The sequence below is a fragment of the Thunnus thynnus genome, chromosome 20 (genome assembly GCF_963924715.1).
Source record: "Thunnus thynnus chromosome 20, fThuThy2.1, whole genome shotgun sequence".
Lineage (NCBI taxonomy): Eukaryota > Metazoa > Chordata > Actinopteri > Scombriformes > Scombridae > Thunnus > Thunnus thynnus.
In genome coordinates, this window is record NC_089536.1 from 19,139,973 (window position 1) to 19,163,076 (window position 23,104).

Below are 23,104 nucleotides of genomic sequence, written 5' to 3' on the forward strand. Positions count from 1 at the left end.
ACTAATATAATATTTTTATATGCTCATATTCTGCAAAATAACTTGTAACTACAGTATATACCCGAAATCCTCAGAATTGTATTTACAGTGCTTGGGCAAATGTACGCAGTATCTTTTCACCGCTGAATATGTAATAATAACTGGGCTGGAAAAAGAGATTGTTGTTGAGGGTGTGGGTGTCAGTTTATAATGGTATACTATATATAAACATGAATAGTTTAATGTGGTGGTTTTGGGTACAAATTTGTCCTCAGATCCAGTATGTATGATCCTCATGTCTCTATAAGCACTATGAGTCAAAGGTTTGAAAAATGGCAGCCCTGTTAACCTGAGTATTTATTTTCATTGTGTGTGTATGTTGTGCTTAATCTTATCACATCTCATGATGCAACAAAAACGTAGCAGTGCCACAATGTTAAAGGAACAGTTTGACATAATGGGTAAACAGCCAAAAAAGTAGACCAACACATACCTCCCCCGTAAAACCACGTTAATTTTTACACTTCAGCTTTTGAAAAATAAACAAATGAGATACAACACGTTTATTCATTCTTATTCATTGAACTTTAGAGGTGCTGATAGCATTTTTTTTAAACATTTACATAGAGCCAAGCCACCTGTTTGCAGTATTGTACTTGTACTTGGGTAAACATACGTACAGTAAGTTCTATGAATAAAATAAAAAATAGAATGTGTTCACAACAAAACACTGAGGGATGGATCATTAACAAAATACTGAACTCCCAGTGAAAAACAGCACAGAAATGAACCATGTCTGCTTAGTTCAGTTGAGATAGACAAGCGGCACATTTATAAACAAAGTCAGTTTGCCAAAGTTTTAAGGCGCTCCAATATGGCTGCCTGATGGTGTGTACTCACCACTGATGCTCTTATTTTGCTTCATTTTCTATGGATCTTCTGGACATACAGGTACATCCCGTGAATATGATAGTGTGTCATAGCTCCTATGTAGTGACACACACACAACACATAATCCTACTGTATGCATTTACATGTATGTCACACACATAAGCACAGTCATTCATGCACAAAGCGAGATGATGGATTAATAGTCGGGGAGTGGTCAGACGGCTGCAGGCCCTCCTGGGAGCCGACCTGTGGCAGAGAGGCCTCCCAGTCCCGGCACATTCCTACAGTGAATGTGTTTCCAACTCTTTAGGTACTTGCTGCTTGGTTCTGAATAAAGTCATGCCATCAGAAGTGAGAAACGAGACTTCATGTGACATCTCTTCACGGAAAAACTAAAATCACTCCAAAGAAACAATATGCAGATTGAAGCAATGGAATATTGGCTTAAAGTATGATTGATGACAGATTAACAGAGGCCGTGAATTCATTATGAATAAATCATTGAACCAAAAGTAAGCTTCACTTGATTTATCTGATGATGCTTTACAGTGCTGCTGTGATTAATGGACTTACAAACTATAGTCAGAAAAACCTAATGAAATTAGAATTTGAAATTTTGTTTCATTTGAATAGCTTGCCACTGGTGCAAATAGCAAATCGATACCTCTGCATAAGTAAATGTTCAATGTATTCAATCACTCCTGTTTCACATTATACAACATTATACAAAGTCAGTCAATACATTGATACAACATTACACATCAGTCTGTCTGCTGAGAAATAATATGTTGACTTTGTGTGACTGTGTTGTAGATGTGTGGTGGGTAAAATGCCTTTATGGCTGCCGTACTGCACTGTTTTTGTCAAAAATTAGGAACACATCACATTAACAGAAATATTACTGCCTGAAAAAATCAACATTAGTCACAGGGATGAGTTATCCGATCCAAACACCCGACCGCGAGGATTAGTCATCATAGACGAGAAACACGGCTCTTTAGAGCTGAATGGGTTTACTGTTACACCTTTTGATTCCTGCTTAGGTGTATAAGACGGTATCACATGTCGGATACAGCTTTGTGCTATCAAAACAAACCAGGAAAGTGTCAAATTTATCTCGGCATAGCTGTCTGAGCACAAATCCCATGCTGTGACTGATGACTAGGATGGATTATCAAGGCAATATCAGGGATACCTTTCACAGTGGAGACTTATAAAGAAATGACTCATATAGTGTACGAATATTGTGTGTGTATATGTGTGTGTGTCAGTGTGAATGTGTGTATATTTGACAGCTTCCAGTCAATGGGTCCATCAGTGATAGCAGTTGTATTGTTCGGTGCCATTGCACTGTGTTTGCTCAGCTGGATAAAGGTTTACTGTACTGAATATGTGTTGAAATTGTAGATTTTACCGTAGGCAACATCACGTAAAGTCTGCCAAAACATCAGGTGATCTTTTCATACAGCTTTGTATAGAAGGTTTTTTTTGTCATGAAAATTATAACTGAAGGTTGTAAAATCTTCTAAATACTTTGAACAAATGAAGAATCAATAAAGTGGATGTTTGAAATTAAAGAAAGGTCACATTCCAATGATTTTGTCTAAATTAGTAGGCCTATAGGGTTTTTATTTATTTATCGGGATATGATTTTTTAATGGAGGGGGGGAAATGATAGATAGACCTTTCCATATATAGCCTCACAAAAAGAAATAAATCAAAATACAACAAACTCCTTAAGATGTTCCCCAACTAAATGAACTGAAAAGAAGTTTCCTGCACAGGCATGTTTGCCTTCATGTGCTTTTCATAAATTTGTTGCTACATGATCGAACACAGCTTGTATTGCAAAACAGTAAGGAATTGACCATCTGACAGAAGTCATTTTTGGAAGATTTTATTTTACTGTACAACAAGAGCAGTGCTGAAAATTACTTTAACTTGTGCATTCCTTGCCCATATCTGTAGAATATGGGCAACATGAACTTATTCCTGGCTCAATAGTTCAAAAAAAGGAAAACATTTTTTTTGCCATAATTGTGTGTTAATACATTCTTGCAGATTGTGAATTTTAGGGCAAGTGACTGAATGAAGATAAGAAACAAACCTAATTAAACATATTTATTAGAAGTTTTTCATTTTATTTGTTCTGACCAAGGCCTTTTCTTACTAAACACGGACTACGTATTTGCATAGGGCCCTAGGGGGCCCTGTTGCGCAAATTTTTTTTTCTCCTTGAATATAAATTGACACCTTTGATAACCAATCGTCCTCATGTGTTGATCTAAAACACATATATTATTTAAGCTCACAATGGCTAAAATAAAATTGTATTGGTTCATTATTTATAATTTGCATGTTTGTTTTGATTTTTATTAACAATGCAGGTAAGTTCCTTAAATTAAAATAAGTTTTTTATTTGTAAAAAGTAACATTTGGTTTCATTTATATACATATGGCATAAGATTTGTTGAGTATTCACTGGCTGTGTCTGTGCTGTCAGACATTTTTTACTTCAACATTCATTTACTCAAACAACTTACTTACTTTAAGCCATACTAACTAACATATATTTGATGTCTTAATTTGTTATTTTACATAGGGCTTTGCTTGGTTCGACGTTTTAATTGGTAAATTTACGTGGGTCTTTTCCTCTCTCAGTTTATTCGGATCCACCAAGTTGTGATGTTTCCGACTGCAATTAAAGGCACCACATGAATTCAGCCGTGGTTGTCGCTTTGCCGCGAAAAACTCTCAATAAACTGTGAAGAAAAAGGATACAGGTAAACTTACCAATAAAAATACTGAATATATGTTGTAAATAAAGCTAAAAACAACCTGTTACTCAACCCTTGTGTAACCTTTTATGTGAAATCCCATATAAAATAAGCTACACTCAATGTTTATAATTAGTACATTAGCATTAACCTAAACTGGCAGTTAGCCTATTTTAGTGTTTTATTAGCTAAGGTGTTAGCTAGCTTTAAAACATTTTATCCACCTGAAATTAAACCCCAAATGTTCTATCTGTGTTTTATTTGTGCCTCCACAATATAGAGAGTCTATAAATGTGATAACAGTTGGACTGAAAATGGCCTCTCACAACTACGTTTCCATCTCTGAGCTGCATCCCAACTTCTCTCATTCAGTGAGTAAAATTACTTTCAGCTAATCATAACAAATAAATATCTTTCTCTTCTTCTACCAGGCCTTAAACCACCACCAGATAGTCAGGGATACTTTTCTTGTTGTTGCAGTTGTTTGCCGGCAGAAAAGGATATTTATATTTGAGGTCTGTTTTTCTGCATTTGTTTTGTAAGCAGTGTTGAACTGCTTGAATCCCTTCAGAAAAGTCTGCACACTATCTTTGCCCTTGTGATTAATTTTTTTCAGAAGGTGGTCGGCATCATCATAGGAAAAACTGATGTCAAAAGCTTCCCTGACAGAAAAAGTTGGTATCAATTTACCTCTTACATTATTGCAGTCAAACAAGTTATCTTTAAACACAAGTTCTTCTATCAACACTGCACCTCAGTGTCTTGTACACCAGCTCCCTCTTCTGGAGAACTCTTCTCTGAGTTTCTCTCTCTTCTTCTTTTTCTCAGTTTTCTGTTGAGCTGCAACACTAACTGAACTTATATGTGTGAATTTCAGATATCGGTGTGGACAGATTCACTTTTGGCTTCACCATTAAGGACTCACCTGACTTCTTCATCAATGTGACAGCCTGGGGAAATGATGGTTACATCAACGGGCTCTCCAACAGCTTCAGTATAGGAGACTGTGGTGAGGGAGTCTTTCTCAAGGAAAATGTACCATATGTCACAGAAGTGCTTTAATTTTTTGATCTATATGGTTCCCAGATTCATCAAAATACTACAAAATGAAGCTTTCGTCATGTTCAGCATGTCCAGTTTCTTTTTTACTCCAAAGCCTGACAATTTTGAGTAGTTGAATTTAACCAAATAAAGCTTTGACAGTCATTGAAAAGTAATTGTATTCAAAACTGAACTGAGTGTGAATCCCTGCTCTTGGTTTTCAAATTCTTGATTTAAAGCAAGACTGAGAAACTTTAATTTAGTAATGACAATTAGAAAAAAATGAAAATGTGAGCAATTAAATGCCTAAATAGTTTTTTGTTTTTTCCAGTCATCATTGAAAATCCTTTAGTTTCCAACAAAGACCCGGAGAAAGGGGAAAGATTTTGTCCTGCAACACCAAGGTAACAAATTAGAGTCATTCTCACACTGCCGTGCTTTTAGACAGCTAGAGAGAAGTAAGGTGAACACAGTGTAATGCTGTGTGAAATATGATGTAACAGTGTGTCATGTCTTGATGTTGTTAAAGGATTCTCTGGTTCATAGGTCTGTATCTGCTGTCTCAGTCTCTACAGGCTGCTGGTGACGGAGGCCCATTCTCAGGTGTGTCTGTGCGCTGACATGGACACCATCGACAGGTTGCTGCCTCTCATCCACCTGCCAGTGAAGGACTCCAGAGATTTCTACTCTCTGGGAGACATAATGGCCAACGGGCAGAAGCTGAACGGCACAGTGATAAATATACTGGCTGCAGTGAAATCGGTAGGGCGCCTTAAGGCCACAGTCTTTTAGGATTTAAGTGTTAATGCATCTGTGGATACGCCCAAACATTTATGTATCAGTTAATGTTGTCTAGTGCGTTTTTAGCCACACTAGAGGCATGACTCCATGAATGGCAATGTCGGCAGGTTGGGTGGTCCACCACTTTGGTCCAAACTGAAATATCTCATCAAGTATTGGATGAATTGCCTTGACGTTTTGACGTCAAAATTGTAATTTGTCCAAATTTTGGTTCCTGAACAAATTTCTGCAAAACTAATGTCAATCCCAGCCTCAGCTGTACTTTGTGTTGTTAGAATTTAACTCAAAACTGTTTTTTTACAGTGTTTTATATAACTTGTTTCACATTCCCATCAACCTTCTTCATCTACTTTTACTCATGATTTCCTGTGTTTTCCAGAATGCCTTTGTGTAGACATTTTGTTGAATAGAGTGGAGCAATGGTGATAGCGACAGCAGTGTGTTTTTCCAGTGGAGGAAATGTAAAAGACCGAAGCTCTAGTTTGTTGTAAAGAGGGTTGTAAAAGGTAAAGAGGGCTTTAAATTTCATACACTGCTGACAGCTGGTCCAATTATTTACATTTCTGCTTTGCATGCTGGTCTATTAATGCTACTCTTGGGGGAGAATTTGATATGTGTATGCATTGTGTGATGGGTGTGAAAGCTCTTTGATCCTGAAGAAAAGAATAGGACTTGTAATGGGCTGTTGTTATATAAGTGATGTTTAGCCTCTTATTGGCAGGAGTAAGAAAATGTAGCTGTGCTAGAAATACAAAATAATGTGCTGTTAAATGAGTCTTACAGTGGTTTATGTCTTTGAAGAGTGACCACTCATCTATTTGAATCCTGGCATGGTGGGCGAGCAGAGGAGTATTGCTCACAATACTGACATCCACTCACAATAAGTATTTGTTGCAGATGCGATCATAGTACAGAATGGTAATGAAATTTTTGGAATATCATTGATTTTTGAGAGGCTCACTTCAAACAGAGAATAAGAAATTCGATACATTCATTGAGAAAGTCAAGTAATAAGAAATTTCACTAATAGTTTACTCTGCAATAATATACCAGAGTTTAATATACACACTTATTGAATTAGATGGTGGTTTTTCAGCTCTTTTTCTCCACTGTAAGCTCCAGTATAGTGGAAAATGGGCCGTTAGTTTGCTAAGCTGAAAAAACAACATTAACAAGGAGGGAAGGGTTGTTAAAAAGTGGTGGTGGATGTAACATTATGAAAGTCAGTCATGGAAAAGTCATGGAAAGTCATTGAGGCTGTGGCGAGGAGCCTGAAAAGCATGAAGTGGGTCGTTTTTGACAATGACCGCTGACGCACAGCAAATATTTATTTGGTTAAAACAAGTTTGACAGTCAAACATATCAGAGTTTCTCTATTTAATTCATATCTTATAAATTGCCTAATGGACTGTGTTGTGTCTATTTAGTCTGTGTGGTTATGTGGTGGCATGCTTGTTGTTTGCCTGAAACATACAGACTCTCTATAACGGCCTCAGGGTTCAGAATGAGGCCAGATCGTGCACTTCATGTCACTGCTTTTTTCTTACAGGGAGAGAAGATACTGTGATATGAACTTCAGATGATTCTGTTTATGTTTTCAGATCGGAGAGCCGAAACAGTTCACCACTTCAGACGGGCGCAAAGGGCAGAGGCTGGAATTGAAGCTCTTTGATGACTCCGTCGCTTCCTTCCCCCTCATCTGGTGCGTCATGGTTGTTAATTAATTTGGAAAATGAATAAAGATTTATTACTTTGGTTGCTTTTTTGATACATGCCATCTTATTAGCCCTTGGTTCACCGCCATATATCTTTACGTCAGCACAAACTTACTTTGGTGACATCAAGCTTTAGATTAACCCACTCAACTCCATGTGGGTTTGATTTTCACTACGGTCTCCCCTGACCTCTGTTTCACTCACAGCTGGGACAGAGAAGCCATTCAGCTCGTGCAAACTTTGATACCCAAGGAGACGGGTAGGTTAACAGCTGCTGCTCATTCTCAGCCACAAAATGAATCTTTATTTAACTGTTATTCCTGCCTGTCATGTCCTATTAACATGCTGCACTAAAGGGAGACATGGAGGTGGATATTTGAGATGTAACTTTATGTTTATGTTTAAGATAACTTACTGTTGTTTTAACTTTTATTCTTCATTCAAAGTGCTCTTCATAGCAGATGCAAAGATTAGCTTTGACAGCTTTCGCAACAGCATGACCGCAACCGTTAACTCGAAAACCGTTATCACCGTCAATCCTGGTAAGAAAAACACAGCAACATTTACAAAAAATACAGGATCTGATTTAATGATCTATTGTGGAATTAATCAAAAGCAGAACTTCAAAGTTATTTTGAGAAACCAATCAACCAGCTATGGTGTACAGTGTAATAAAATAATAATCTTCCTGCTGTAGAAGTAGAATATTTCCAGTCAGACATGCTCTTTGTTCCTGTCCATGTCAATCATACTTTGCTCTCAGACACCAGGGAGGCCAGCCTGCTGTTCAGTTATGCTAAAGAAGTGTCTGAGTCTGGAGCTCTTGATCAAGATGAGAAGGATGAGGATATGCCTGGTAGGTTAAAATACAGACTTCTGATTCTGATGCTGGTAGTATTAGAAATGGTAAGTGTTGCTGTATCAAGAGGTAAAGTGTACTTTGTATTTTGGGCCTCAGCTCTTATTTCATAATCATATAGATTGTGCACTGTGTATTTGCACTCCTTAATCTAGGTTCCTTATAAAGATCTACTTTAGGAAAGTGTATCACGTTGCATTTATGAATATTTATATGATATGGCTAAAAGATTCAGAATTCAGGTTGCTCTACGTTTAAGCACGTCATTTATATTTCCTGATGTAGCAGATCAAATTATCCAGATGACAGAAGCAAAACAAGCAAAACTAGTCTCCTATCGTCAAACAGCAAGGCTGCAGACGTGGATATGTGGTGTTGTTTCTGTTTCTGCAGTGGACTCCATCACTGATGTGTACACAGTGAGTCAGCTGAAGCAGAAGGCCCAGGAGAATCCCGAGGCTTTCTTTGGCATCACGTACAGCTTCATCTCCAAGCTCGACCTCGACTCTGCTGTTTCAAAAGTCATCAGGACACGGTGGTAAGGTCACACAAGCAGATGAGATGGATACATAATCAAACACTCGTTGTGATAAATACATTATTCTCACTTCTACTATTTTCTACTTTAACATTTGAAACATATTAAAGATGTTCAAAATGTAATGGTGTGTTCTCTCTTCTGTCTCAGCTCCAGATGTAAGTTCCAGGTGACTGAGGACACGCTGAGCTGCACCAACCAGTTGTGTCCGGGGAGGGATCAAACCTTTTCAGCCACCACAGGCTTTGACCTACTGGTGGATTTCACAGACCACACAGGCACCCTGCATGCCTGCTCCCTGAGAGGCCCAGTAGCCGAGAAGACACTTGGCTGCACTGTTAGTATTACTTTAAATGAGGCTCATTCTAAAATTAGTTGCTCGTATGTGCAGGAATTAAAGGACACAAGAGCAGAGAGACACTTACAGAACCAGTACATGTTGAAAATAATATGCCACTACACACACTGCTGAATTCTGATTATGTTTACAGCTAAACCTATTTTGGAGACAATTCAAATTATCTGTGTGTGCAAAAAATCTGGAAATATTTGCTGTTAGCTAAATTTATTAAGTCTCACAGTTTGAAAATAGCAGGGAAGGATGAAAAGTTTAAAGAATTAATGATTTATAGGTATAGATTTTATATGATTCAGGTAAACTGGTAGTTGCAGTTTCAGCACATAAAGTTTTATCTGTGCTTCAGCTGAGATAAACAGCATTTCCGTTTCCTGCGTTGCAGACAGAAGAGTTTACCAGTTTGACTGATGCCGAGCGGACTGCAATGAAATGGAAGTTTCTTTTGGAGAGATGCAAAACATATGTAAAGGTAGCTATCCCTTCTCTATCTTGTGGGTTAGCTCTAAAAACAAATCACAATTGTTGTAAAAAAAAAAATGTGACATGATGTTTTAGATCCTCCCTTCCACTAAGATGAAGACGGGGGTCAGGGGGGTAGTCCTGGCCTGCTCGCTGGCAGACCCCGGGGAGGTGAAACAACACATGTCTGCCCTGCTGCAGCGACTGTGATCAGCACACACAGACACAGACAGAACAGGAAAGAACATCTGTGAGAGTTACAGTTTCCCTGTTCACCTGACAGAGACTGTTATTGATCAAATGCGCTGATGGAGATGTTAACAAGTGCAGAATTCATTTACACATATAGCTTTTTATGTTTTGTGGTTATGTCTCTGCAGTATTTATTTATTTAAATTATTTATTTAACTATTTATTAAAAATGTACTTTTGACTTGATTGAGTTTTTAAAGTGTAAAATGATCTAAGTTATCCATTTGATTTATCAATAAACTATCTTATTAATAATAAAGGTTCATTTATCAAAAAAGGTGGTCTACTATATCATAAAGTGACTTGTTAAGCAGCCAGAGTGAAAACACCATTGTAACTAATAAGACAATTAGAAAATTCATTGACAGTTAAACCGTTCATTTATTAGTACATAACTAATAATGAATGTGAGACACAAACAGCCTCTACTCTTCATACTTAACTGTCTATTGTACCGATCATACATTAAAGTTTGAATACTGAAGACCTGTATGAACTGTGTGACACCATGAAACAGAAGACTGGAAATAGGGACAGAGGGACAGAACTCCCTCACAGTTTACCTCCATGGTCCCACATCACATCTCTGGTCTCCATTTAACCACACCCATGATCATTCATCTGTTTTTCATTGTCAAATCACAATTAAGAATTTTGTATTTCAGAGAATTTAGGAAAGATGCAAGACTATGCATGTTTATATTAAAGATCCACTTGGTATTTGCCTCAAAGCAGATACACTTGACTAACCAATACAACCAAGACATCAGGCTGTATTTTAACCCAACAGAGGAGTCTTAAAGGCCCTTTATGGGGTTAAAAGGCCACACTAGGAAATAAGACAATTTGACAGTTATACCATATATTTATTAGTGCATAATTAATGCGGTGCTTTTTAAATGCAATGACTTTTCAACTCAAGTAGGTTTTGACTGAAATAAAGCTTCAGCAATAACAATAATTTAAATTTTCATTAAATTAAGTTCACATTTTGTTGTTGCTGTCAGTATATACAGAGCACCATATATATATATATATATATATATACACACACACACACACACATGTATATATACATACATATACACATATAAATATATATATAATATATACATACGTGTGCGCGTGTGTTTCGTTACTTTCAATAATAAGAACACTTACAATGTAATTTACAGCAGTAACACACACTTCAGTAATTACTTTAGAGTTAAATCATCTTGCTGACGGTCTCAGCAAAAATGTTACATGCTTAACTCAGGTATTTATAGAAAAGCTTTTGTCTATTTTTCTTGCTATGAAAAAGAAAGTCAGTAGGTGGCAGAAAAAAACGGAACCCTTAAAACATCGTGGTATGTTGCTTGGGGACTAATTACGGGGACGTACCGGCTTGTCGTCAATACCAACAACTGAAGGTAAATCAAAACTTATCAGATTTTCTCTCTTAGAAAGTCGAAATTGCCATAAATACTATTACACAGCGAAATGTAACAGTGACGATGTGTTAGCTTGTAAAGTTTAAACATTAATTGTCCGATTTGCGTAGTCATTTAATACAGCGGCTGCTTTGCTAGCGCTAGCTGATACTTGACTAGTGCCCTTTATTTTCCACAGCATGGCAATAAATTCATCAATGTTTCTGTTTTAAGTTGACATTTAACTACATTTAATGACATTTGACTAGAAAAGTACCGTAGCTGATTGTCGTACATTTATACGCAGCGGCATACATGCTTCACTCTGAGCAGTGACAGCTACCAGTGAAGCATGAATGTGAACCAGGGGACGGTGGGCAGCGACCCGGTCATCCTGGCCACGGCTGGATATGACCACACTGTCCGCTTCTGGCAGGCCCACAGCGGGATCTGCACCAGGACAGTCCAGCACCAGGACTCTGTATCCTTAATTGGCCTAACAGACAACCGGTTGTGACATATGACACCTGAAACTGAATTTATATTGTGATCAAATGATTGATGATAGTAGTTAGTTCACACAAATGTATCAAGAAAAGTATCAACATTTCAGCTTAACAACAAATCAAAAATCCCAATAAAATCAACATAGGTGCTGTCATAAGAGCTGTTAAATGAACTGAGCCTTCCACTTTATTTCTTTGTTTAAGTATATTTTTAGGGCATCTTTGTGCCTTTGTTATACCAGTACACTATCAGTATGTACCAAGCCTTGCACTTTCTTAACATTGTCCTCCAGCAAGTGAATTCACTTGAGGTGACACCTGACAGGAGTATGATTGCAGCTGCAGGTAGGCTTTTCCCTCCTTCTACCTCATATGTAACATCATTGTCATGCTATAGGCTATACACAGCTGCATAACTGCATAATTAAAGGCATACTTGCTTAATGTCACAATAAGTGTCCACTCTGCTTTTCAGGTTACCAACACATCCGCATGTACGACCTGAACTCCAACAATCCCAACCCGGTGATCAACTATGATGGCGTTAGCAAGAATATCACATCTGTGGGCTTCCATGAAGATGGACGCTGGATGTACACAGGAGGAGAGGACTGCATGGCTCGCATCTGGGATCTCAGGTACAGGACGGAAAGCTAACTATCTTTTAGCACAGTCACTCTGTGTTAAATAAAGCAAAGTCGATCCTTGCTGTTTCTCACAGGTCAAGAAATCTGCAGTGTCAGAGGATCTTTCAGGTCAATGCTCCAATCAACTGTGTGTGCCTGCATCCCAACCAGGTGAGACATTCAATTTACACTGAATCTCAAATTAGATAAATATTTAAAAAACAGCCTCACTATTGGCTGCTTATGTTGGTTGTCTACAATATATGTTTACAGCTCAGTGTGTAAAGTGTCTGTATGTTTTCAGGCAGAACTGATAGTTGGGGACCAGAGTGGTGTGATTCATGTCTGGGATCTGAAGACTGACCACAATGAACAGCTGATTCCTGAGCCAGAGGTTTCCATCAACTCAGTTCATATTGACCCAGATGCCAGTTACATGGCAGCAGTCAACAGCTCGGTCAGTACCAGAACAGTCTGAAAAAACACAGTTGGTACAGTTCCAAGGGTCCTGTTATCTTCCCAATAAACTACACATGTGAAAATTTAATGTGAACCAATTACAGGAAACCTCAAAATGCAACATTTTTATTGGTATAGGAGTTAGATGTTCTTTGGAAAGCAGAGCAGACCAAAATGAAGTGGAAAGAAACCACAGTGACAATTTCATTAAATGCCATTTGTATCATTTCATTTGATGTGTTGTGTAAACTTGATCAATTAATGGTATTGGCATTAGAATCTCATTAGTAACATGTTTGTTTAAAGGAAATATTACAGATACAACCTGATTAAAACAGCCTCCTTTGGTCTTTCTGTCCTTCTAACAGGGAAACTGTTACGTGTGGAATCTTGCTGCAGGCATCGGAGATGAGGTGACTCAGCTCATTCCCAAAACAAAGATCCCTGCGCACAAACGCTACTCCCTCCGCTGCAAGTTTAGCCCCGATTCCACGTGAGCGCCTTCCTCAGAAAGTTTAGTTTCCTGCTCTCGTGTTGTTGTCGATGATATTGACTTTTTTTGTGTGTTTGTCGTCATCTCCTAGTCTGTTGGCCACCTGCTCAGCAGATCAGACTTGTAAGATCTGGAGGACGTCCAATTTCTCACTGATGACAGAGCTGAGCATCAAGAGCAACAATCCCGGAGAGACGTCTAGAGGCTGGATGTGGGACTGTGCCTTCTCCGGAGACTCCCAGTATATTGTCACCGGTCAGTGCATGTTTAACAAAGCCTGCCCTGGCAATTAGTCCAGCAATCTTAATACCATTGTGTAGTGAGATGATAAATGATCATTTCAAAATCAGGGCACTGTTACTCACCTTCAGACCTAAACACAGAGACACAGACTTTAGCCTTTTAGAGAGAAGCAGGTAAAGGTTTGATAACTTCAGTGTGTATGTTTCTCAAGGTGAACTAAAGGTCTCGGCTCTCATTTTTATCCGCAGCCTCTTCAGACAACCTGGCTCGTCTGTGGTGTGTGGAGACCGGGGAGATCAAGAGGGAGTACAGCGGCCACCAGAAGGCTGTGGTGTGTTTGGCCTTCAATGACAGTGTGCTGGGCTGAAGAGGAGGATAGAGAAAAAGAGACGGGAGGTAACAGTCTGTGCACAGGTGGGATAAGGACAGAAAAGCGTGGGACTCAATTCCCAGATGGTGCATGACTGTTGGCATCAATGGGAATTATTAAACAGTTTCCCAGAAACTCATCATCTTGAGAAAGTTGAGACATTTGCTTGAACATTACAATGAATCTCAGTTGTGTACCAAGATGCCTACAGTGCTGTTTCCCCGCCAGATGCCTGTAAGTACTCAGCATAACATCACAGCCAAGATATGACGCAAAAATCCACTTTTTACACCAAATTAAGGCAGTCGTACAAGAAGAAATCCATCCACAATGAAGCAGAGGTAGTGATTTCTGTACTGCCAATCTATAAATTTGTATAAAAAACGTGGTAATATTTATCATTGACCCTATAGGTGTTTAACTTCTTCACTCTGTGCACAAGAGGAGATACCTTTCAAGTTAATGTCATTGTTTTTATAGTAAACCTTATTTACTGTATCAAAATATTATTCACATTAGACTGATAATGGTATATGCCATGGAATTGATTGATCTCTGCTGTGTGATGTGTATAATTCATTTCATATTTTTATTCAAAGTTAAGCTGTAAGGTGTATTCTTCTCAAACAATGTACAGAAAATGATTCCACAGTAAACACAAGATTTACACAAGTCCTTACTGTCCTCCAGTTGTGTCAGTCTCCTTTTTTCAGTTTAATGAAGAAAAATTGGCCAAAAATTACCAACAGTCTTTTATTTGACAGATCCAAACACTCACATTGCAAATGGAATGGTTACACATAATTACACTGCAGCAGTGGGTTACAGGAAATACAATTAGAGGCACATACAAAAAAGGGGATCTTTTTTCTGTAATCTCTGAAGTGTGCCGCCACAGAGGGTATAAGACATGAAGAGAGTGACGATGGGGCTTTGGCAATAACCGTGACAGCCTGTCTCCATCTCCTCTCTCTCGGAAGGATGGAAATGTACTGAAGGAGTTGGCTGCTTCACTGGTTTACTGGCGGCAGTATGGCACAAAGGAAACCGTCAAAGCTGGCTTTTGTTCTTTTTTTTTTTTTCTTGTAAAGGGAGCTAAAAAGACAACTTTGTTTCCCTGATCTTTTGCTGGGAGGAGAGGAAGAGAATATACAGTCACTCTGGCAGGTAGTAGAAACAAACAGATACGCAGATGTTGCTGGGAAAGCAGATGTCGATACAGAAGTAGACCAGCCTCTGTTTCCCCGGGCCTGAGAAACAGAGAAACCGTGGTGGCTCATAAAAAACATGACAAAGTCCTCGATAAGATACAGATTTAGTTAACATGATATCAACAAACTGTCAAACTCGACTATGAAGGAACAAAACAAACCTGACACCCTAAATTCAGAATATTATGCTGTAGTTTTACAATTACCCAGATTTCACACTGGATAACTGGAGGGAAGTGTATCCCTCTTGACAACTTTTATACACGAAATAATAAATTATTAGATAAAAACATTTTTGTTTTTCCTGGTATTAATACAAGTGCTTTTTCTGCAGTATTTACATTTTAAACACATAAATGATGGTCTAAAACCAGCCTAATCAGTGTGTGCTATTGCATCTGTATGGGGGAAAACGTGTTGCCGGCAGTGAGTACAAATGCATAAGGTTTTTTTCAGTCTGCCATTTACTGCACCTGAGGAAAGGTCACTGTACATCTTAGATTAGTGTTAGGTTTCAGCCTGACACATTTCTTCGTTATGGAGCTGCCAGATGACTAATTTTAAAGTAGTACAGTGTCTGTGGGTGCTTTCAAATTATTCCCAAACTCCTCTTGTGTTAAATGTGACCACGTGTGACTCTTCAATTTTTAAGGTAATTTTATCTGAAGTGTCACCAAGGTCCAAGGTGTGAATTATGATTTCAAATCATCTGTAGTATGAGTCTTCTTAAGTGTCATATTGTCTTTATTCTACTACTCCTATAAAACCATTCCAGAAATCAATAGTTAAGATAAAATCTGTTTTTCATAGTTCCTTAACTTGTTATGAGACCAGGATTGAGCCTTATCCTTATTAAAGTAAAGGAAAGACCAGAAAACTGTGTTAGTCCATCTCTCAATATTTCCTGACTTCCCTCACCTTTCTGTGGCACTTTCAAAACTAGTCAAAAATACATGTCTTATTCTAAAAAAAAGGCTTAATAATGCTCCACATAAGCTGGACACTGTTGTTTTTAGAAAACATTACTTAAACAGGAGTTAATGGTGTGTTCCTTGGGTACTTTTTTCAGCTTTGGATTAACACACATTTGATTCTCTAGTGACAGTTTATGTGGGATTGACTCAAAACTACAGTGTGTGTTCGCAGCAGTAAAGGGCCATGTCACCCACTGCAACAGTGTGGCTCATTGATGTTTTTAATAGTTTTTGGACAAAATGATGCTCTACAGAACAGAGGAATAAGGTAATAATTGCTCAAATGATACATTGTTAGTTTTGGTCAAACATCTCTAATACAAGTATGGTTGTTCTCACCCTCGGCCCTCCTGGTCCAGTGGACGGTCCTGTCCTGACACAGAGCCTGCAGAGGCTCCTCCAGGGTGGATACGTCTACCTGACTGGCTGCCAGCACCCCTAGGAACTCCGTCTGCCTCTGTGTCTCATTCCCATACAGCTGGAACTGACTCTGCTGAGGACAGTATCACAACAGATGAGAAGTTTTGTCCTTCGCGGAAAAGAACAGAAGCTGCTGAGCTGCAGTGTCATTTAATAAGTGTGAGAAATCATATTCAACTAGTGACAAGTGACAAGGTTATATGAAAGGATAATAGTCAAAGCAGGTGAGATAGGAAGAAGAAAAGGAAGACCAAGATTGCAGCTGAGGTGAAACCTAAGCTGCTATTAGCCTGATATCTTTATTGATGAGGCCAATGAGGTTGCACATTTGCGCTCTCATTCATCACAAAGACTGTGTGTAATTGCGCCACTTACAGCTCTGATTGGCTCTGATAGTGGACCACTTAACGTGCTGTTATGAGTGGGTCATGTAACAAGCAGTTTTCCTTTGCTGTAAAAGACCATTGTGCTGCAGCACAGAGGGACAAACCACATCTACTCTCCATCCATAAGGGCCTATCCCGCCTATCGTAGATTAAATGACTGCAAGTTGAATACTGAGGAGCTGTATGAGATATGTGACACCACGAGACAGGATCACAAAAACTCAACTGCTGCTTTTGATGCGTGGAAATGTGGTATTGTGCAAAAAAAGATAAGAAACAGAACTCCCTGTGAGCTCACCTCCAAGCTCCCACATCACATCTCTGGTCTCTATTTAACCACAGCCTTGACCATTCACCTGCTCATATTGTCAAAGCACAATTAAAAATCAGATTGTCCCACACAAATCATATCCTGTGGGCCACACAGCTCAATCCAGAACCTCAAGTGTCTGTAAGGTTGTCAATATCAGAGATCCACTTATGTTCAAGCAGATACACACAGTTCCTTCCCTGACTAACCAATGGATCGGACTGTATTTTAATCCAACAGAGGAGTCTTAAAAGCTAAAAAGCTCTCACACAGAGTGGCCATTGTGCACGGTCCAGGGCTCAGGCTCGCTGCCGTAAACTCCTGTAAGAGGATCCTGGGTACGCAGAGGGGGCTGAAGGGATCAGATGTGCCTAGGAATTCAGCCGTGGAGGCAAGAGGGGCAGACTATGAGGCTCTTTAAGGCCCTGTGCGCTTCGCCCGTCTTGTTGAACAGAGTGGTGAGGAAGTCATGCAAAAACCCTATGAAACCCAGCAGGTCCTGGCTCAGGGGCTCAGTGCTTTAGGGATTAAAGCTATGAGTCACAGTCAGAAATCACCAATCAGAAATGCCAGTTCACTCATTAGTCAGGCTGCAATTTAAGAAATGGCTGGCAGGAGCTTAAAGGGCAGCCCCAACTTACTCTTTCTCTGTTGTTGTGCTTTGTAGTCTCACATATCCTGAAGGCAGCGAGGGAACCCTTATTATATATCACCTCTGCTCAGTTCTCACGTGTGGAAATGTCACCGGCCGTTACCTTGTGTGTTGACTCGCTCAGGAGGGAGTGCACGTTCTCGTAGTCGGACGTCTCCATGTTTTGCAGGAAGCAGCTGTCCTGGTCGACAGGTTTGTAGCATATCAAACCCTGAAAAACACAACAGCAAACCGTCAGACGTTTCCCATCATAACCCGCACCCCTTCTTTGAAGCATTCCATCCATCATGCTGTTTGTTAACACAGTCAGACACACTATGTAGTAGATAAAACACATAAAATCCACATACATACATGTTTGATATCAAAGAGCACAGTGGATGTTTGGTTTGCCGATGAGGTCACAGAAAAGGTCACCAGGTCGTTCTGCTGGTCCACGACTGCTGACTGGTTGATGAGAACTCCGGTCTGATCTGGAGCTGTGATTCGGACAATCTGTAAAGACTACAGAAACGGTGATTAGCGTGAAGCTCTGGCAATCGATTGGAGCTCCAACGATGGAGGGATGAGGGGTTCTGGTGAGCGAGGCGAACGTCATACCTGAGTGTGGGGTTGGGACACCCCGAGGTGCCCTGTCAGACCGAGGGCAATGATGACCAGGAGCAGAGAGGCTGAGAGGCTGACCCAGAAGGCCTTGTGTGGGAAGTGGGGGGACACTGCAAGGCCCCCATCCTGAAGATATATTACCACACAGTACTTGACTTGTCAGTATGGGATGTATACATTTAACTATAGCAGGGTGGGAATGGATCAATTTTGACTACCTGCTGACATTTGTACTTCAAGCTATTATAGAGTACAGCTGACTCTAGCTGGTGATGTAGCTGAGGCGGCTGGATTTACCAAACATCTTCCTGTCTTGACACCTTTTCCTGCTCAAACCTTCCATCTGTCATCTATTAAAATCCACCTGCTTACCGTGCACTGTGCTTCCTCCAAATGGTTTTCCGAATGTTTCCAACACCTCACCATCCTGGTGTCCCTTGACAGGTCCTCACTCGGTCTGCTCCCTTCTCGTAGCTACCGGCATGGAGCTGTGGTCATGACCAGCGCTGACTGAGACCCAATACACCTGACCAGCTTCTCTTTGTCCCCACAGACCTCCCCCTTCCTCTTCCTCCTCCTCCTCCTTTGGTGTCTCTGTTCCCCTCCCAAAAGCAGTCACACAAATCTCACATCAATCTTGCCAAACTCAATTTTCCAAGTTTTGTCTTCCTGCAATTTCCTTTTTTTTTTGTAATGTCTCCTTTGCTCAATATGACAGCCACCCCTCTTACATTATCCATCTTTCCTTTGCCCCACGACTCTCTCTCTCACACACAAACACATATACACACACACACAAGCAATTGGCTGCCTACCCTAGCCCAAACAATGGACAAAGGGGGTGAGGCAGGTGCAGCATGGAAAGCCTCTCTCATCAGGTGAGAGGTGATAAGCAGCTCTGACTGCTGCTGCATCCAGCTGATGACAGCCCAAGGTGACTTTAAACACAAGACTTAGAGGGAAGGTTGCTGCGTTCACTTTTAACTTAAAACCACAGAGAGGAGGTTGATTTGGTGAAGATCATTTATTATTATTATTATTATTTGATCATTGCTTTCAGTGATTCTTGGAGGGCTACTGTTCCTTAGGACAAGGCAGGAATAGTGGGTGGTAAAAGGAAGACTGGATTACCTTTAAAACAATGTCATTCTGGGTATCATTGCACTATCCCATGAAAAACACATAAAGCTAAGAGGATAGGTTTATCATTTTTCAAGTCTGTTTTAAAAGAACAGTAAGGTGCCCAAATGAACAGGTTTTGCTTGCTATAAATATTCCTCCTGTTCATACTCACCATTAGAAGATAACCCTTCACTCAAACGTGTTTTTTCTTCTTGTTACTTCAGTTGGATGTTTGATCTTCACTGTGCAGAATGATGTATGTGCAGAGTTTGACATTAGAAGGCTGTTTTCATATCCGTCTGCTGTCGGGGGGGAAAGTTTTTCTGTGCCTATTGAAAATATCTTTAGGGGGCGGGCCTATGAGCATGATTTGTGACATCACTACTAGTTCGGAGCCAATCCAGGTCCAATATTCAACCTACACAGTGAGATGAGGAAACTTGAAACTTCCAGTGCACAAACACTGAGAATGGACGTTACAGTGAAGTAGTAGACATCTTGTGTCCAGCAATTACATTTTTTAAATGAAATATATTCACCCATATAAAATATCAGAAGATACTGTTTTGTTCCAAGCAGAGTATTTTATATGTCTTAATACATATCTGGAGGGGATCTTTAAGATAATAAACTTCAGCCATCTGAGTTTGTTCCCCATCACTTACACTGAGAGTGCATTATGAAGGGATCTATTAATGGACAGTATGAACAGGAGGAATGATTACAGCAAGAAAAACGTGTCAATGTTTGTTCAGGCATCTGACCGTTGTTTTAAGAAAGACATGAAACATTGTGAATCCATCCTTTGAAACAGCACTGTTAACCTTAACACACAGACATGTTACCCAAACTATTGACACTTTGTATGTGCTCATAATTGCTTAAGGGGAGGTTGCATCACAGACAGGGTACACTCAACTCTCATTTCCCCAAAAAAGTAAGTCCAGTAACACTTTTAACATGCACAGTACTCATTTTGTTGACATTAGTAGGTTTTAATAATAATAATAATAATAATAATAAAAACAATAATAATTCAGTAGAAGATAAAAGTGATGTTAAAACCTGATAGTGTCTTTGTATCCTCTGTCACACAGCAGCTTGTGTGACTTTGTTATGGCTTTAATTATATTAATCTTTATGAAAAATAATCCCTTTTAGAAGACAATGGACCCCAGCATGTGACAGGCAAGCCTCAGGTTTATAGCAGCTAAGCTATCACGTAGCTACACTGACAGACTGGCAGTCTCATCCCTGCAGAGCTGGAAGGAGGTCCGCGATGCTCTCTACGTAGTAATCTGGTACCATCCCCTGCCTCTCCGCACAGCCGCTCTTCTGATGGGCGTCAGCGTCCTCCACAGTGCTGACTCCTGTGAGGGTGAGGAGGGTCTTCAGGCCGCAGTTGGAGCCCAGCAGGATGTCGGTGTCGAGGCGGTCGCCCACCATCAGGCAGCGGTTGCGGTCGACGCCATACTTTGAGGCCACGCAGTCGAACATGAAGTGGTTGGGTTTGCCCACTGCTTGAGCCTTCCGCTGAGCCGCTGTCTCCACCGCCTGCAGCAGGCAGCCCGTACCTGGGGGGGAGAAGTGAGGGTCATAAGATGAGGTGATCATATATAGACAAATCACAACAATTTTATTTAATGTCCTGTGACTTTTGTTTAGCTTTGTAAAACGAAACTGAGATCAAATCAGAGTTCCTGAGTAGCTTGAAAATCCTTAGAGGTTTGTAAATTTTGGTCAGGTGTCCTAGAACTTGCTTTTTCTTAAGATCAAAGCATCTATATCATTCAAGTCAAACCAAGTTTCTGTAGGCCTTGAGGATTCTTGATAATCTGTGATTAAGGTAAGGTTGTATTTTGTTTCTACACTGATAATTACAATGAAGAGCATATTAATATTTGCCATTTACTGGATGTTGCAGATGGTAGGAGCTTGTAGGCTTTTTGGAAACACTTTGCATGCATAGTAGGATTTACATATAGAAATACAAGGAAATAAAGTTTTTTTGGTATTCTAAGCATTATTTAATTTCATTTAAGTATATTTTAAAGATTATATATTTGTACTGAAGCAGCAACATTACCGTAAAGTCAAAAATGACGCTTTGAATTTCAACAAACAAAATTAAGAGTTGAGTTGTGTAGAAGCTCTGGTCAGCAGTTTGTTGTTAATCAGGGTCATAGCTACATGGTTACCCTAGATTACGAAGCTCTCGCGAGATTTGTAGGCGTTGTTTCTTCATTGTGCGCGTTATACAAAATAATTATGTTTTCTTATGTGACAACGCTGTAATTAAGGCCTGGTAAGGTTTAGGCACAAAAAAAAAACATTTGGTTAGTGTTAGAGAAAGATCATGATTTGTGTTAAAATGTTCACTCTCGCGAGATCTGACGCGGGTCTGGAGGATCATCACCATCTAGACACAACCGTTAATAAGCATTTAAGTGTGCAGTAGTGTCCGTTTCTCCCTAAGTTACCTGGGACGGCCTTGCCTCCTTCCAGAGGCAGCCTGGTGTCTGTGTTGGTGCCCACAAACAGACAGTCCGACTGGGTCAGGTACTGCAGGGCTCTGTTCAGCTTCATGTAACTGAAATGTTCATCAAAGCCGACCAGCACCGCCTTCACCTCGGGGTCCAGAGGCACGTTGGCCCACTCGATCTGCTTCCCGGTGATGTGATCAGGTCCCACCCCGATCTGCTGGATGCCCACCGCCTCCAGCTCCTGTTTCAACGCGTTGCCCCCTATCAGATACACTTTTCCCTGCAGCTTGCAGACCGTCTTCAGGTACATGGCGGAGCAGTACGCCGTCCCGAACACCTCTTCTTCCGTCACGTTGAACCCCAACGCGGACATTTTATCGGCGTACATCTTCCTCGTCTTGGTGCTGTTGTTGGTGACGAAAAATACTTTCTTCCCATGCTCTTTAAGCAGGTTTATGACTTGCGGGGCGCCGGGGATGGCCTGGTCCCCACGCCAGATCACCCCATCGCAGTCAAACAGGACGCTGTCCACGGAGTCCAGCACCTGTTTCACCAGCGGTCCGCTCAGCTGTGTACATTTAGACCCAGACATCGGGAAGAGCTGAACTACAATTCAAATCTTAACACCTCTTACCACGCAACCGCCGTCACCGCACGTTGCTTTCTCCGCAGAGCACAGTCACCCGCCTTACGACGCTCATAGAGCGGAGCAGTGCCCCAGGTAGAGACGCTTACCTGTAGCTGGGAGGCAAATACCGACCGGTTTAGTTTATTAAGTGCAGTGTTGAAACGAATCTCAGAGGAAGAAAGCCTGACCTTCCAGCTAAGTGTTGCAATCAATACTGCAGTTACTTCCGCACCGGCTTAAAGGGACAGGAGCCTCATAAAAATAAGTCCGGCCCACTTTCACGCTTGCGCACAATTTGTACTAAAAAAAAAGAACACATAAAAAATTTAAAAAACAAAATCACTGACTATAGTATCGAGGTATTCTAAGCTCCCAGGAGTTTTAAAGGATAGGTTCATAATTTTTCAAGTCTGTCTGAAAGGTGCCCATATGAACACTGAAATAGATTTCCCTCGCTGTAATCAATCCTCCTGTTCATACTGGCTATTAAAAGATCCTCTCAAATGCACTTTCAATGTAAGTGATGGGGGTCA

The 23,104-nt window shown here is 40.3% G+C and overlaps 4 protein-coding genes across 5 annotated transcripts; 2 read left to right on the top strand and 2 right to left on the bottom strand.

Moving 5' to 3' along the window:
• Positions 1-3,529: 3,529 nt before the first annotated feature.
• Positions 3,530-11,082, top strand: meiob (meiosis specific with OB-fold). 2 transcript variants are annotated; one of them, XM_067575715.1, is made up of 14 exons: positions 3,530-3,653; positions 3,928-4,018; positions 4,264-4,321; positions 4,525-4,656; positions 5,020-5,092; positions 5,255-5,450; positions 7,091-7,191; positions 7,411-7,463; positions 7,651-7,746; positions 7,968-8,060; positions 8,457-8,601; positions 8,752-8,938; positions 9,342-9,428; positions 10,974-11,082. In XM_067575715.1, exons 2-14 carry the CDS (start codon positions 3,962-3,964, stop codon positions 11,037-11,039), a joined length of 1,344 nt encoding a protein of 447 aa, XP_067431816.1. In that variant the 5' UTR covers positions 3,530-3,653; positions 3,928-3,961; the 3' UTR covers positions 11,040-11,082. The 2 variants fall into 2 exon arrangements, with proteins under 2 accessions (XP_067431816.1, XP_067431815.1); XM_067575714.1 differs by lacking the exon at positions 10,974-11,082 and adding an exon at positions 9,515-10,045.
• A 340-nt stretch (positions 11,083-11,422) lies between these two features.
• On the top strand, positions 11,423-14,463 carry mlst8 (MTOR associated protein, LST8 homolog (S. cerevisiae)). The gene is made up of 8 exons (XM_067575718.1): positions 11,423-11,563; positions 11,882-11,933; positions 12,064-12,226; positions 12,310-12,385; positions 12,519-12,671; positions 13,042-13,166; positions 13,258-13,421; positions 13,658-14,463. Exons 1-8 carry the CDS (start codon positions 11,435-11,437, stop codon positions 13,774-13,776), a joined length of 981 nt encoding a protein of 326 aa, XP_067431819.1. The 5' UTR covers positions 11,423-11,434; the 3' UTR covers positions 13,777-14,463.
• Positions 14,464-14,666: 203 nt separating this feature from the next.
• Positions 14,667-18,497, bottom strand: bricd5 (BRICHOS domain containing 5; the record flags this gene model as incomplete). Its single annotated transcript, XM_067577139.1, has 5 exons — positions 14,667-15,029; positions 16,304-16,457; positions 17,836-17,943; positions 18,087-18,236; positions 18,333-18,497. Coding segments are annotated over 5 exons (672 nt in total), but the record flags the coding sequence as incomplete, so codon positions are not given.
• An 846-nt stretch (positions 18,498-19,343) lies between these two features.
• Positions 19,344-22,822, bottom strand: pgp (phosphoglycolate phosphatase). The gene is made up of 2 exons (XM_067575719.1): positions 21,941-22,822; positions 19,344-21,034 (listed from the first exon to the last, which is right to left on the bottom strand). Exons 1-2 carry the CDS (start codon positions 22,533-22,535, stop codon positions 20,709-20,711), a joined length of 921 nt encoding a protein of 306 aa, XP_067431820.1. The 5' UTR covers positions 22,536-22,822; the 3' UTR covers positions 19,344-20,708.
• Between the last annotated feature and the right edge of the window lie 282 nt (positions 22,823-23,104).